The following is a 14,631-nucleotide window of genomic DNA, read 5'->3' as shown; positions in this document are numbered from 1 at the left end:
ATCACTGGTCTCAGTGTGATGTAAATGCTTGATATTGTGAATCAAAGAGCGGCCTTATATGGTCTCTTTATGCTCTGATATTGAATATTTGAGTGAAAAATCTAACTGTTGACATGACTTGAATGTGGGGCTTTTCTATCATTTGACGTTTTACCTGTGGAATTTATACATAGCGCTCCTGGCTAAAACGTTGTCTAAAAGGAGGTCTGTCATCTCCTGATCTTATGTGTATGTGTCCCTCTGTGCCTCCAGGGCCTTTATGACTGTGGGGATTTGGACAGGAGCCAAACTAAACCATTTTGTTTCTGCTTGAAGGCCATTTAGCCTTTATCTCTGGGGCCCCTCAGTCTCTGTACAGCTCTCCACTAGTTATGCTCCGAGTGTGTATATAAACCGGATTATGTAAGCGTTAAATTACCTGGTAATTAAAACACAACTGGGACAAGAGCAGGGGGGAAGTCCTACAGAAAGGAGGCAAGGATGCAATTAGGCATGTACTCACACACTAACAAACAAACATGAGACATGAAGCTTGATATTATTAGTTTTTTACTACGGGTGGCACACTGCCTCCTAGTGGTGGTGGTCATTTTAACATTAACCATTATTCTCAAATGTTGTTCCAGCTTTGGTCCAACTTGAGGCCAGCCTACAGCAGCCCAGTCAGGTGGAGGTCTTGGAGGCGCGGTTGACCACTCTAAAGGAGGGTGTGGTGGACGTCCCGACCACAGCCGAGGCAGTGGAGAAGGCACAGGTGAGTACAACACAGAATTCAAACACACAAACGTACATTGTGTGAAAGGTGATTGGTGAAAGGCTGGCTTGTGTTGTTAGCTGACTTCTTATTAGAATCCACTTTTGGATAATTTGTGACTCTGGACATCTCCTTTGACCTGCACAGGGTTTTTGTCACTTCTTTTGTGTCTGCGCTGTTAAATGAACAGTATACCAGTGTAAGTGCTAATCTATGTCTGCCGTCTGTAATTCTTTGAAAACAATGGTCTCCTTTTATGGGCTTCACATTTCCTGTGTGCTTGAGTGTGTTTCCCTGCTCCTCCATCTTTGGGAGGAATGCTGCTCCATTCATGCGCTTGTTATTGTGGCAGATAGGCACAGTGCCGAATTGGGGGCAGGGTCTGGGCACATTGTGGGCAGCGTGCCTGTACATGCAGCAGTGAGCCTGTAACAGCTCAGTCATTCTGCCTCATAAAGACAGTCCCTCGAGAGCAGGTCTGAGCCTCAGGCCAGGCTGTGCATTTCATGACGGAAGTTATTGAAACAAACAAACAGCCTAAATATTATGTTTTAGTGTGATTTTTTAATATTTTTGAACCGTAAAATGTTTGGTTTGTTGTTTATTTTTTAGAACTGGTGCCCATTTTAATAACTAACTAATCAATAACTCAGTGTTAATGTTTGTAATTGTAAGATTCAAGCTGATAGAAAGCACATGCTCAACGATAGCACATACTACACATGACATGATTCTGATTGGGAATTAATTTATACATCTGTAGAAAAGAGATTTGTTCTGTTAGCTCGGTTTAGACTCAAATCAAAAGTGTCAAAATAAAAAATGCCCTTCACAGTCAGATCATAATACCTTGTTCCTGTCAGTCATGGTTAGTATAGTAAGCATGGGAAGTGAGAGAATAATACACAAAATATATTAAAACCTGAAATCCACAGTTTTTCAATTTTTTCATGTTCTGTTCTTTGTAGAGTCTGTGTCTTGACATTGAACAAAACCAAAAAGCCACAGACCCGGCCGAGCAGCAGCGATGGAGCCAGCTGTCGTCCAGGGCTCGAGAGGAGCTGGGGACACTGCAGTGTGTCCTGGGCAGCATGAAGGACAGTCAGGTACCAACCCATCACAAAAGTATTCTTAAAATGCTTTATATTGATGTAGTAGCCTGTTCTTGTGGTTTGTAAGACATGAAATCCGGGGGAGAAGGCTTTTTTTCTTTTCTTTATATTTTCTTTTATAGTGTAATGTTTTTGTTTTAATTTGTATTTGATTTTGTTTGGTAAAAAATGTATTCAATTTGAATGCTTTTTTGTTTAACAATGAAGCAAATAGCACTATTACTACTACTAACAGCCTATAGTCTACATTTCACCATATGCAGCATTTGGAAACATGCTATAGAAAAGCGGATTTGAAATGACAAACAATAGGAAAAGTCTTATGTGATCTTTGGGTGATATTGATTGTGTTTGGTGACGTTGCAATAATAATGGAGCTAGTGGGAATAAATCATGATAAAACGTCACCGTTTTTGTTGTCAGGTACGTTTGGTGGAAGCGGAGCGTTGGCTGGATGCAGTTCAGAAGCTGTTGTCCCGAGACGCCTCTGGGTTCGGAGATACAGAGAGTCTACAGGAAGAACTTAATCAGTGCAAGGTAATCATTTAAACAGTACGCATTTATTACTTATACTACTGATATAAATAATATTTTATTGAAATGTATCGCTTCTGTTTAGGAGCATGTGAATGAGATGGAGTCAGTGGAAAGTTCATTGAAGCAGATGGCAGAGAATGTGAGTGCTGTACAAGCCACGGATGTAGATGGTTTGTTAAAGTGGGGACAAGACAAACTTGACGAATGCCAAAGCAGGTGGGACAAGCTCAGTAAACAGGTGAGATAAACATGACTTTACTTTATTTATTATTGTATACAATCATAATTACTTGCAGTATTATTCAATTTAATATATTCTAAAATATGAAGCTAAGTATTCTCCAGCCCAGCCTGAATGCTGTGCTTCAGAAAGCCTGCATTCTGGACTATATTCATTGATTGTACAGCTTGTAAGACATTCTTTTTTGTCACCTGAAGCTGTTAAGCCATCGGGATTGTGTGACGGAGAGACAGGAGAGGCAGGTGAATTTGAGAAAGGATTTGGCGGAGATGCAGGAGTGGATGGCACAAACTGACGAGGAGTTTCTTATGAGAGACTTTGAGTACAAGAGCCCAGAGGAGCTGGAGACCGCACTGGACGAGATGAAGGTCAGAATACTGTTGTTTTGGGGCAAAAGATAAATAATAATAATTTAATCATGGTTCGGTTCTTGCGTGTGTCACAGAGAGCTAAAGAGGAAGTGCTGCAGAAAGAAGTGAAAGTAAAGATCTTGAAAGACAACATCAACGTGCTTGTATCTCATGCGGCGCCCCCTAGTGGAGGTTATGGACCAGGGCTGACCTCAGAGCTGGAGGGAGTACTTTCCAACTACCAGAAGCTCTGTGAGCGTTTCAAGAGCAAGTGTCACACACTGGAGGTAGTTATTGCACATATCAACCACCAAGTTTATCAGCTAGTAACTGTTTTTTAGGGAATAGTTAATAGTTTATCTAAGTTTTCTTTATTTAGGTTGATGCTTTTCCTTTCACAACAATGACTCCTTGTGGCTGGATTTAACCCTAATCTTCCCCAATTATGTAAAATATTTACAGAATGTGAAAGTATTGTTTGATGCTTTCTTTGTCCTAGACATTTTATTTCGTGTCTCTGCAGGGAAAACTTCAAATATATGAAATAAAAGCTCATGGTTAGACTTACCCTGAAGTTACTTGCATAGAGCTGTCCACTTGTATCAACATTATTTACTTATCATTTTCCTAAATACTATTGTAATGTTTATTTTTGTATCTGACTTTAGGAGGTCTGGTCCTGTTGGATGGAGCTGCTTCAGTACTTGGACATGGAGCAGAGTTGGTTGAACACACTCGAGGAGAAGGTCCATGCCACAGAAAACCTCCCTGAGAGCACTGAAGCTGTTAATGAAGCTTTAGAGGTACTTAAACAGAATGAATGAACTGCAGTCAAATGCAAATGATAAAATTGGACATGCATTGCCCCGGGTTATCAAATTTTGTTGATACATTCCTTTTGATAAGATGTGTGAACAGATGTGAAATACGTCAGAAACGATACATCTTTGCAACATCATATGAAAGTGATTTAATAATTCTCAAACGCTGTTCTTACAGTAATTATTTGTCTTGCGTTCAAACTCTCTTATTTAACCTCATTATCTTTGACTTTGTCTTCATTTGCCTGGTTCGTTGCTATATCTGTAAAATGCCTTCAGCCCACGTGTCAAAACCACTCTAGTCACGGCACTGCCCCTGTTCCTTCACATAGAGGCGATGCAAACTGAAAACCCTTAAAGACGAAACCTCTTTCCGTTTCCCCTGATGCTACATTAGTTCGCAGCCAGATCTCAAGCTTTGTTTTCCCTCCTCCACGCATCGTCTTTGCTTAATCAGTGTCATGCCTGTGGAAGAGGCTGCCACTGTTCATAACCTTTGGAAATTAAAGCACATTCAATGATCTGCATAAACATCGACTTGGCTTCTCGCTCACTTTTGTCTTGGCTTCATTTTTTGGGCTTTCTCAACATGCTCACACCAAGTCGTAGTCGCATTGGCGCTACATTGGTGTGTTTTCCAGACTTTTTGATTTTTAAATTATTTTACTTTTCAATACCTTATTATTATTCTTTTGTATATGCTATGTTTTAATTCTTTAATGTTTTATTTTTCTTCTGTGTCTATTATCATTTTTTGTACGTTTGCTTGCTTTGGGTTATACTCATATGCTTATTATTATACTTATTTGAGTTCATACTATATACTCCAAAAAATAACTAATATTTAGTTTAAAATGAATCATAATTTTATTTTTTTATTTTTAATTACCAGACATTAGAGAGTGTGCTTCGACACCCTTCAGACAACAGGACACAGATCAGAGAGCTGAGCCAGACGCTGATCGACGGAGGCATCCTGGACGAACTCATAAGTGAAAAACTAGAGAACTTTAATTCGCGCTACGAGCAACTCAACCACCAGGTGAGAGCTATTACTGCCTCGTGTTCTGTTTTTACTCATGTTGTGAGCATGTCGCCATGGGCCCTGCAGCCTTTTCCTGCCGTGAGTGAATCTAAAATTGTTTGTTGGTTGTCTCTAAATGCCCGCTGTTTGAATAATCAGGATCACTGTTGTGTAACCACAGATTTGAAAAGGCGGTAAATACTGTAGGGGTGGGAAACATTGACGACAATATGTGTTTTTGATATATTTCTTTGCGTTATCTTGATAACAATATTGATTCAACATTTTCACAAAGCAACAGGAATGTGCTCAACTGTGCCTGTAAATGTCTCTGTCAATGTTCATGTATAGCACAAAACGTGAATTGACCCTAAAAGTGCAGACAAATGACATGTATATATATTTTACTTATATGTTTAAGAAAAAGATGACATTTAACTTACAATGTCATGAAGATTATGTTTTCAGGTCAACTACGGTACTGTCTTTTCTCTTCTTTTCACACCAGTTTTTTTGCCTAATTGACATGTTATTTTTTCTGTGAGATCTATTGACACTTTATGCATGACCCTCTGTGTAGGCGGTGAACCATCAGATCAGCCTGGAGCAGCAGTTGCAGACGCTGAAGGAGAATGAACAGGCTTTGCTCACTCTTCAGGAGTCTCTGAGCCTACTGGACCACACTTTGACCTCTTACCTCACCGACCGCATAGACGCCTTCCAGTTGCCACATGAGGCGCAGGTACGACCACCGCTAGACTTAAACACAGACGTAGACGTAAACACAGAAACACCAGTGGCACATCAGTGAAAGTCCAATCTGTAAAATCAATACATATTCAATAACTCTTAACTAATGGGATGTCATGATGTAAAATGTTGTATAAAAACATCACAATTTAAGGATTATTACTGATTATTACTGAGACTGTGAAATCTCACCTTACTATTTCTCAAGTTTGTGACCAGCTTTATCTCAATAACTAACTTTTTTTATTAGCTCAGTTTCAGTTGTTTATGTCTCTTGATTTTTTTTAGACTATTGGTGCTGAGGTTGCTGCACACGAAGCCACAGTAGAAGACATGAGGAGGAGAAACGTTTCCAACTTGCCTCCTCCTTCCACTGATGGGAAAGTGGCTCGTGGAGGAACGACGATGCTGGACCAGTTACAGGTAACAGTGACCCCTAGTGGAAACACAGAGAACAGCAGACTTCTATTTAAGCTGCCTGAAAATAATGCCTGAGATGACATAAATGCGTTAAACCTGATGTGGACTTTCTGCCTACAGAGGAAACTGAGGGAGATTTCCACCAAGTACCAATTGTTCCAGAAGCCTGCCAACTTTGAGCAGCGGATGGTGGACTGTAAGAGGGTCTTAGACGGGGCCAAGTCGGAGTTGCACATCCTTGATGTGAAAGACATAGTGCCAGAGAAGATTCAGTCCCACCTCAGCGGCTGTATGGTGAGAAATACTGTATATATAAATGTTTTTAAATAATGTAACATTGGCGCTCTCCATCTCTTTCGTACTGTTGAATTAAAATCAATGGCTAATTGTAATGAATTTAAATATATATTTTTTGTGTGTATGTGATCTTTGGTTATTAAGCTTTTAATTATCTTTATGTTTCTTGTAGAAACTTTACAAGCTGTTGAGTGAGGTAAAGCTTGAGGTGGAGACTGTTATAAAGACTGGTCGACAGATTGTTCAAAAACAACAGACAGAAAATCCTAAAGCGATGGACGAGCAGCTCACCGCCCTGAAACTGCTCTACAATGACTTGGGTGCTCAGGTAAGAAAATATTGTTTTTCACATCAAAATTACGAGGTAATGCAATGTTGATTTAACACATTTATTCTGTTCAAAAGGTCACAGAAGGAAAACAGGACCTAGAAAAAGCCTTGTCCTTGTCGCAGAAGTTTCACAAAGAGAGTGCCAGTCTTCAAGATTGGCTGAACAACAATGAGGCCGAGCTGCAAAAGAAGAACAGCAGCGGGGACATGCCAGCCGATATTCACAGTGAAGTCATGTGGGCCAATGTAAGTTTGAACACATAAAGACATTGCACACTCATTGCTTTGATCACTTCTTCAAAGAGCCTGGCAGCATTGTCATGCAATTACAATTGTGTCCCTTTCTCATTTTCTCTGCTTCCACTTTTAGCAAATCCATTCATAAATACTAAATACTATATCTGATATAAAGGTAATTATTTAACTGTACAATTACATAATTTACTGACATATTTGCCCATCATCTGTTGTGTTGTAGAATCTGTTGAAGGAGACCGAGCATCGTAAGTCGGACATGTCCTCCCTGACAGAGACCAGCGCTGGTCTGCAGACTCTGGTGGAGGGCAGCGCGGCTCACCTCGAGGATCGACTCTTCAGCCTCAATGAGTCCTGGGGCCAAGTCCACACCCTGGCCGAGGACTGGCTCAGTGCTGCACTGGTAAATGCAGATCTTGTAGGGTTAAATATTACACTGTTCACGAACTAAGGCAATTCATGCTTATTGTTTTTGTAGAGTCACCAAAATGAGGTTGAAATTTTGGATGAGAACTTGGCCCACATCAGCACCTGGATGTATCAAACTCAGATTCACCTGGACGAGGCAGAGCGACTGGAACCTGCTGAGAGGGAACAGGTTGTCAAGGTGTGCGGACATAAACTATCATCAATTCATAAAGTCAATGGTATAGAATAAAACTGGGTCATGTTGTTTTTTTGGTGCATAGTAGCTAGCATGTATTAAAGTCGTGACACCGAATGTGTTAAATACAAATATGGTCCCCGGGTTGTTGGCCTTGTACACGCTGTGCTAAACTTAGACTCAAGGAGAAAGGAGAAGAAGCTCAAGTGAAATGACAACATAGTGCACATGGCTGAAGTAAAAGACAAATAACTCTTGTGTTTGGGTTGTAGCGCATCCTGGACGAGCTGGAAGGAATGAGTATGCGAGTGGACAATGTCAGGGACCAAGCAATTATCCTAATGACCAGCAGAGGGCCATCCTGTCGGGACGTCATAGAGCCCAAGCTGGCTGAGCTCAACTGCAACTTTGACAAAGTTTCACAACACATCAAAACAGCCAAGGTACAACATGTTCTTTTCTGAAACAAATACACACATATATATATATATATATATATATATATATATATATATATATATATATATATATATATATATATATATATATATATATATATATATATATATATATATATATATATATATATATATAAATTCAATGCATCTTGGAAACCACAAATTTATTGTACATTCAAAATGACCTTTGCTTTCAGATGTTGACCAGTTTGGATTGTGATGTGGTTGAAATGCTCCGACAAGCTCCTCAACAGGTATAATGTTTTAGTGCCCTTTAGTGGTCTTGTTGCTGACTTCTACTTAATTGACACAATACATCCTTTCAAAATAAAGCTGCTGCTGTTTTAAAATCTGTTTTGCATCAATTTCAGGTCGTGTTTAGTGACAGAGAGATCATTCCCAGCCAGGAGGACCAAACGAAGGATCAAAGTGAGGCTGGTTCCTCTGAGGTTCAGACTGACGCTGAGTTGCAGGACCTTCAGACGCGGCTCCAGGACACACTCCGAGCTCTACAGCAGCAGGACGATGAAAGCATGCTGGACGATGACAAGGTAGGCGTGCAGTATTATCGGTTATATGAAGTGTTTGTGTAGTCAGTTGTCCAGTAGGTTCCATAGTAAAACAAAATGTAATTCTTTCGACTGGAAAACAAGTTTGAAGACGTTTTCCCACTCATCCAAGTAGCTCCTTCACTTCCTTTGATCTACCAGTTCTCCGTTTGAGGACGTGAAGAAGCTATTTGGATGAGTGGCAAAAACATCTTCTTTAATTATTAGATGTATATTTACAACTGGACATATTAAATAAATAAATATAATGTTGCCAAAAAAAAAAACACTACAGCTAAACAACAGAAAACCGTTCAAGCAAGTCTATAAACTATTCATAATGGAAATAGGTTGTGCAGAAGAGTGATTGCATTCTTTAAACTCATAATATAAACTTTGGCGAGTGCATCAAGGCCGTTTGTAGTGTTTAATTTTCTCTTATCAATGTTACTGACGTTTTGAGGCCCTCGCCAAGCTAACCAATCTAATGCAAGGTCAGCGGTCTTGTCAAGGAACTACCAGGTGCATTCCACTGCTTAACACTTACCACAAGCTATTTTTGAATGCCAACTGTTTTAACATGTTCCCCCTGTTGTCTGCGCATTAGATGGACGAGGAAAAAGCCAATGTGGAGGAGCTGCTGCGAAAAGGAGAGACACTTCTGGAACAGACGTCGGACAGAGCTCAACAGGAAGCGTTAAGTCTCCTGTTGGTTCAACTGCAGAGCCAATATTCTGCACACAGGGTAAGAATCCCTGTCAAAATGTGTACAAAGTGTCATCGCATGGTTTTAACGTCTCAACCATTTGCGTTTCTAGGAGCTGAGGTTGTTACGAGTCAGGCAGATTGAGGTGCATTCAACAAGTTTTATTGAAAAAACAAGTGGAATTTCAGACACGGTAACCGCATCCTTTTTCATATTTACAACACTGCATCTTTGATTATTTAGATATCCATTTTAATTATTATTATTCATTATTTTGTGTCTATTAACAGGAAATGGCCTCTCCAGGTTGTAGCAGAGGTTCATCTCGTGGCCCATTTGACTACTTGTTATCTATCCACAACGTTCGGCTTGCAATTGCTGACAATGATCTGCTCTTGAACTCATCTGAACTCAGCAGTGGCTTGTACGAGGATTTCTCCAGCCAAGAAGACACGCTCAAAGTGAGTTCAATATTTCATACTGTGAGTGAGGGCAATAGTCAACATCTTGCTGTTTTACTACAGTTCACCTCATTGATACTGTGTTATATCTTTGCTACTAGCTTGATGTATTTTTTATTTGTACCTTATTGTGGCCCAAAGTCACTGGGATAGGCTCTAGTCAAAATTAATGAATGAATTAATGTTTTTCCACTTAATTCATGCAACAACCCTAACCAGGTTATCAACCACAAAATGCAAAACAAAAAGGAAATGATGAATTTATCTAAATATATATAGTAATTAATCTGTAAGCATATGTAACAATAGTAATTAATAAAAAAGTAATAAGGAAAGAGACTAAATAAATATTACACAAATAAATTAAATACAATTAAATAACTAAATGAAGACAAAAAAAATAAAGAAAGAAAAAGCTTGCTGGGCTTTTAATATTTGATGTAGCTCTCTGGATTCTAATAAATGTGACCTTTGCTAGGTTTAGGATTTAAAAAAATAACTTTCTACGTTACTCCCTTTTGAACATGCTTCGATGTGTTGATTATATTCCTTAATTATTTTTCATGTTGCATTATGATTGATTATGCATTTTAAAACATTTGATATATTCAAAATACAGCAATCAAATCAAACGCTAGCTGTAAAGATGCAACAGTGTGCGTTTTTAATAGTTGATCATATGTTTACAAATGTTAAGATTGAGATAAAAATGCTCTGATGTTCTTAACTTTGTATATTAGTTTACTTGAATTGAAGCCTGTTTGTCTGTTTATTACATGTGATTCGTTTTGGTATTGATTATAATGTCTACTATTATTTTCTACTGAGAAAATTTATACAATCACTATAAGACAATTGCCTTTGAATGTCTTTTGTTCTTCACGTTCTTTGTTGTGGTTTCTACAGAATATCAAAGACAACCTGGAGGTTTTGGAAGACCGGGTGACCGTTATCCATGAGCAGCAGCCAGATGCCATCCAGGACGCCTCGACTTCTCAAGTGGCGCAGATCGGAGACGCCCTCGCTCAACTCAACGCCGACTGGGACAGGATCAACCGCATGTACAACCACCGCAAGGGGTTAGACCACCAATTATAAATACAGTGTAAAAGTATAGTTCATAGTAATGTGCCATGTAGAAAAATAAATCTGGAGTAAAGGTAAACTATCTGTATATAGTATAAAGAAACATACTTATGTCTCCAGCTTTGAGTAAGTAAATGGCTCTATTAAAAGGGGACATAAGTAAAATGGACTTTTATGAACTTTTAACCTTGTCATAACAGTATTCCCAGTATAATACGCTTACTCTTGAGTTGTATTTTCGATTTGATTCATGCTTGTTTGCGTAATCCTGCTTTGTCCTTCATTCTAGGCTCGAAAGCTCTGAACGTTTTTAAAGTTTCCACCCACGGCCTGTACACCGCTCTGTACTTTCTGTGAAAAAGTCAAACTGCGGGTCTCCATTTCAAGCTCGAACTGTTCTTCGGGGCAGTAAATATAAAAACTAAAATCTAATGCTTGCTACAGAGAAATGCCACTATCAGTTCTGCGGTTTAAAGCAGGAAGTCAACGAACTGTTTGAAATATTAAGCAATGTCGAATCAACATTGCAATTTACAATGAGCAAAATGTAAAATAAGGCTCTAGTGATAATTACTAAATACCAAAAAAGAAAGAACTAAGTCTTCTTTTAAGGACACACACAAAAACAAACAAACCCCAAGCAAAAAAGTACATTGTCCTTGAACACACAACAGTTCCTGGAGCGTAAGCAAACGACTCTTTCCCCCCACAAATAGAGTAACCTTGATTGGTCTCGCTCTTGATTTGCTGCTCTTAATTTTGTGCCTTTTTAGTTCATGCAACGCTAAACTGGTAAGCTCATTCTGCAGATTGCACACAAAAGAAGGGTGTTTTGGCTGCGATCGTAGTTACCGCCGGTCATCACAAAAACTCATTTTCTCAACGCTTGTCTCTGGCTGGATTCATTATGCCGCGCAGTGTAGAGCTGAATGCACCATCTTGTTAGAATCTTGTTTTGATTAGGTATTTAAATGTAATCAGCCTCTTCATGATCCGGGCACACCACAGGTCAGCGGCTCCATCTGTAGGCAATAACATTTGTGATTGACTTTGTGAAATTCTACATCATACGCATCTTTATTATAATAGTTTATGCATGGCGGCGCGTTGATTATACACGAGTTGATGATATAGTTCGACGTATCCTGTCTATTTTTTTCCCCAGGACGTTTGACCGTGCTGTGGAGGAGTGGAGGCGCTTTCACTGTGACATGAACGACTTGAGTCAGTGGCTCGGTGACACAGAGACGCTTCTGTCAGAGAGCGTGAGTCCCGATGGGCAACTCGACCTGGACATGGCCCGGCAGCACCAACAGGTCGGCAAGGCATCATGGGAAATCACACTGTGTATCTTGATCGTAATAAACCGAGATTTACAAAGCTGCGTTTTTAAAGTGTATATGACAAGGATTTCATCGTTTTCTAATTATTATTCTATTACTGTACGCAAAGAAGACTAGAATGCAATTTATTGATTTTATGTTATTTACAGTGTTTAACAGGCAGAGCAGTGTTTTTATTTTGATCACTGACATGTAAAATGAGAAACACAGACTATTAGGAGGAAGGAGAAATGAGCACGACGTCGTTACTTTTAATAACTTGGGAATTGTTAATAAATTGTCGTTTGGTTCCGAGTTGACCATGTTTTCCCGTGTGTTAACATTTAGGAGCTGGAAGAGGGTGTTGCGAGTCACCAGGCCGACCTCGCTGTGCTCAGTCGCACGGGGGAGAAAATAATCGAGCAGTTGTCATTCCCTGATGGTTCCCTGCTCGAGGAGAAGCTACAGGGTCTGGGCCAGAGGTGGCGAGGCGTCAACCGGGAAATCCTGGACAGACAGAGAAGGTAAAGAAGGATGTGTGGCTAAAACACAGAAATTTCCTAATAATTTCACATGTTAGGGGGGATACTTTCAGCTGCATGTGAAAATGTTCTTCCCATTTCGTTGGTGGAACACTTTTTCTATTTTATTGTTGTTATTTTAAGCCTTTTTATTGGTCATACTATCTTGTCAATGCCCACTCTTAGGCGACTTACTTCACCCACCATTATGAGTGATGTGTTGCAGCAGATTGGCAGCCTCGGTTCCGTCAGTCTGTCCCAGGACAACAATGGCTACAGTAATTTCTTAGCTTCACCAAGTATGAAATGAATGATGCACAAAACTGTAAAGCGACTGGCAAAAGAGCGTCTGGAGAAGACTAATGCATTATCATCATTATCTAACCAGCCAGAGGTGAGGCCAGATGTTAGAATCGATTGGTGGTCACTGCCCTTCTGTAAAACCTTTACAAGTGTTTTTTATTGTTCTGTGTGAACAATGTTGACCTTCCCCCTCTCTTTCGATGCCACTCCTCATTGTTCAGTCGATCGTTCTTATCACCGGAGTCAATCAGTGTGTAACAGTCATTTAAATGTAAATTCAGGATAAGATTTGCGAGCTGAGAAATGAAGATCTTAATCTCATGTTTACCTCCGTGTTTTGCGTGCAGGCTTGCAGGAGCAGACTCGGGTCTCTCAGACCTGATGAGGAGGAGTACAACGCTGGCGTCATGGCTGGAGCAGGGAGAAAACGCCGTTGGCTCTCTCCCTGTCACTGCCACGGACAAGAACCTCAAAGAATTAAAGGTAATACTTGTCCAGAGCACAGTATGTGATGGGATTGACAGACACTGTGTTTTGTAAATTTTTTTATGGTTTAGATGCTGACAAAAAGATAAAAAGAGTGGCTAGCAATTTTTATATCACAGGGACTATTTATGAGACTATATGTGGTGGATGAAAGACATTGGGGGGCTTGGCGTGAGAGAAGGAAAAATGGAATAGGCAAAAGAAGATTCAATCATCAGTTTGCTTTTTATGTTTAAACATCAACAACATTACTGTGTGTTTTGTGCAATTTATTTTTCCATCAGGCCTTAGCTGAGCAAATGGATGCCCAAAACGAGCGGCTCGGTTGGTTGAACAAGCATGCTCCTCACATCCTCTCCAATCCAAGTGTCAGCCCACAGAGCAGAGAACATCATGTCTCCAAACTGCGCTCCATCAATCTCAACTGGAGCACGGTACACATGCTTAGTCAATCCTGTCCTACCGATACACAATGAATAAATGTACAGCAACATGCAACCTATCCTCCTCTTTCGTTCCGTAGGTGACACATGAATTAGTGGAGAAGGTGCACGAGGTGGAGTCCAACTTGCACAGCCACGCACAGTTCCAGGACCACATGGACAGACTGACAGACTGGGTGGTTATCACGCACCAGACGATAGCAACAAGAGGCCTGACTCTTACGCAAGCACAGGTGGGGAAATGCTTGCTAAATAAAGAAATGCATCCCGGCAAAAATGTGAAATACTTTTGTTTTTGTTGAAGGCTTTGGAGACATCCATGAAAGACAGAAAGAGGGACTTGGAGGAACTGCTGGCGCTGTCAATCGAGCTGCAGAGACGACAGCAACTTTTGCCTCAGGAAAAGGTGACAGCTTCCTTTAACAACATCTTTACTGTGTGTCAAAAATATAGATGTATGATGTAGCTGTAGGAGTGAGTCAATGTGTCGTATTTCAATATATAAAGAAATGCACCAAGTAAATTAGTACAAGCTAGAATTGTCTCATTGATTAGAAATAACCAAATATTACATACACTATATCACATAATCAGGGCCGGCCCAGCCTATAAGCGAACTAAGCAGCCGCGTAGGGCCCCGAGGCGTTAGTAGGGCCCCCAATCTGGCAACCCGTCTTATGCGAAGTGCATGCGCAGCGTGCGCCACTAGTGTAGTAGCGCTGCTGGCGCGGCAGCGCACACAGCGGTAACATAACACACAAACCGCATTTATTTGTAATGACAATCTGGCAACCGAGACACC

General features: G+C 40.2%; 1 protein-coding gene across 1 annotated transcript in view; it reads left to right on the top strand.

The window, feature by feature from the left end:
- utrn (utrophin) overlaps positions 1-14,631 on the top strand; it is a 182,737-nt gene that overhangs the window by 28,995 nt on the left and 139,111 nt on the right. Inside the window, exons 21-48 of the mRNA XM_072442911.1 lie at positions 627-754; positions 1,723-1,860; positions 2,290-2,403; positions 2,486-2,641; positions 2,842-3,012; positions 3,090-3,281; positions 3,663-3,797; positions 4,708-4,857; positions 5,420-5,581; positions 5,878-6,012; positions 6,130-6,303; positions 6,479-6,634; positions 6,712-6,882; positions 7,115-7,294; positions 7,370-7,498; positions 7,768-7,938; positions 8,151-8,207; positions 8,325-8,504; positions 9,109-9,246; positions 9,320-9,400; positions 9,498-9,668; positions 10,575-10,747; positions 11,920-12,070; positions 12,425-12,600; positions 13,248-13,383; positions 13,671-13,820; positions 13,910-14,062; positions 14,134-14,235. Of these exons, the coding sequence (XP_072299012.1) occupies positions 627-754; positions 1,723-1,860; positions 2,290-2,403; positions 2,486-2,641; positions 2,842-3,012; positions 3,090-3,281; positions 3,663-3,797; positions 4,708-4,857; positions 5,420-5,581; positions 5,878-6,012; positions 6,130-6,303; positions 6,479-6,634; positions 6,712-6,882; positions 7,115-7,294; positions 7,370-7,498; positions 7,768-7,938; positions 8,151-8,207; positions 8,325-8,504; positions 9,109-9,246; positions 9,320-9,400; positions 9,498-9,668; positions 10,575-10,747; positions 11,920-12,070; positions 12,425-12,600; positions 13,248-13,383; positions 13,671-13,820; positions 13,910-14,062; positions 14,134-14,235 (4,130 nt within the window). The remainder of the gene's footprint in view (positions 1-626; positions 755-1,722; positions 1,861-2,289; positions 2,404-2,485; positions 2,642-2,841; positions 3,013-3,089; positions 3,282-3,662; positions 3,798-4,707; positions 4,858-5,419; positions 5,582-5,877; positions 6,013-6,129; positions 6,304-6,478; positions 6,635-6,711; positions 6,883-7,114; positions 7,295-7,369; positions 7,499-7,767; positions 7,939-8,150; positions 8,208-8,324; positions 8,505-9,108; positions 9,247-9,319; positions 9,401-9,497; positions 9,669-10,574; positions 10,748-11,919; positions 12,071-12,424; positions 12,601-13,247; positions 13,384-13,670; positions 13,821-13,909; positions 14,063-14,133; positions 14,236-14,631) is intronic.

Source organism: Eucyclogobius newberryi, unplaced genomic scaffold (assembly GCF_026437365.1).
Source record: "Eucyclogobius newberryi isolate DKJ021-1_F unplaced genomic scaffold, fEucNew1.0.hap1 SCAF_1, whole genome shotgun sequence".
Lineage (NCBI taxonomy): Eukaryota > Metazoa > Chordata > Actinopteri > Gobiiformes > Gobiidae > Eucyclogobius > Eucyclogobius newberryi.
This window is presented reverse-complemented; position numbering and strand designations above follow the sequence as displayed.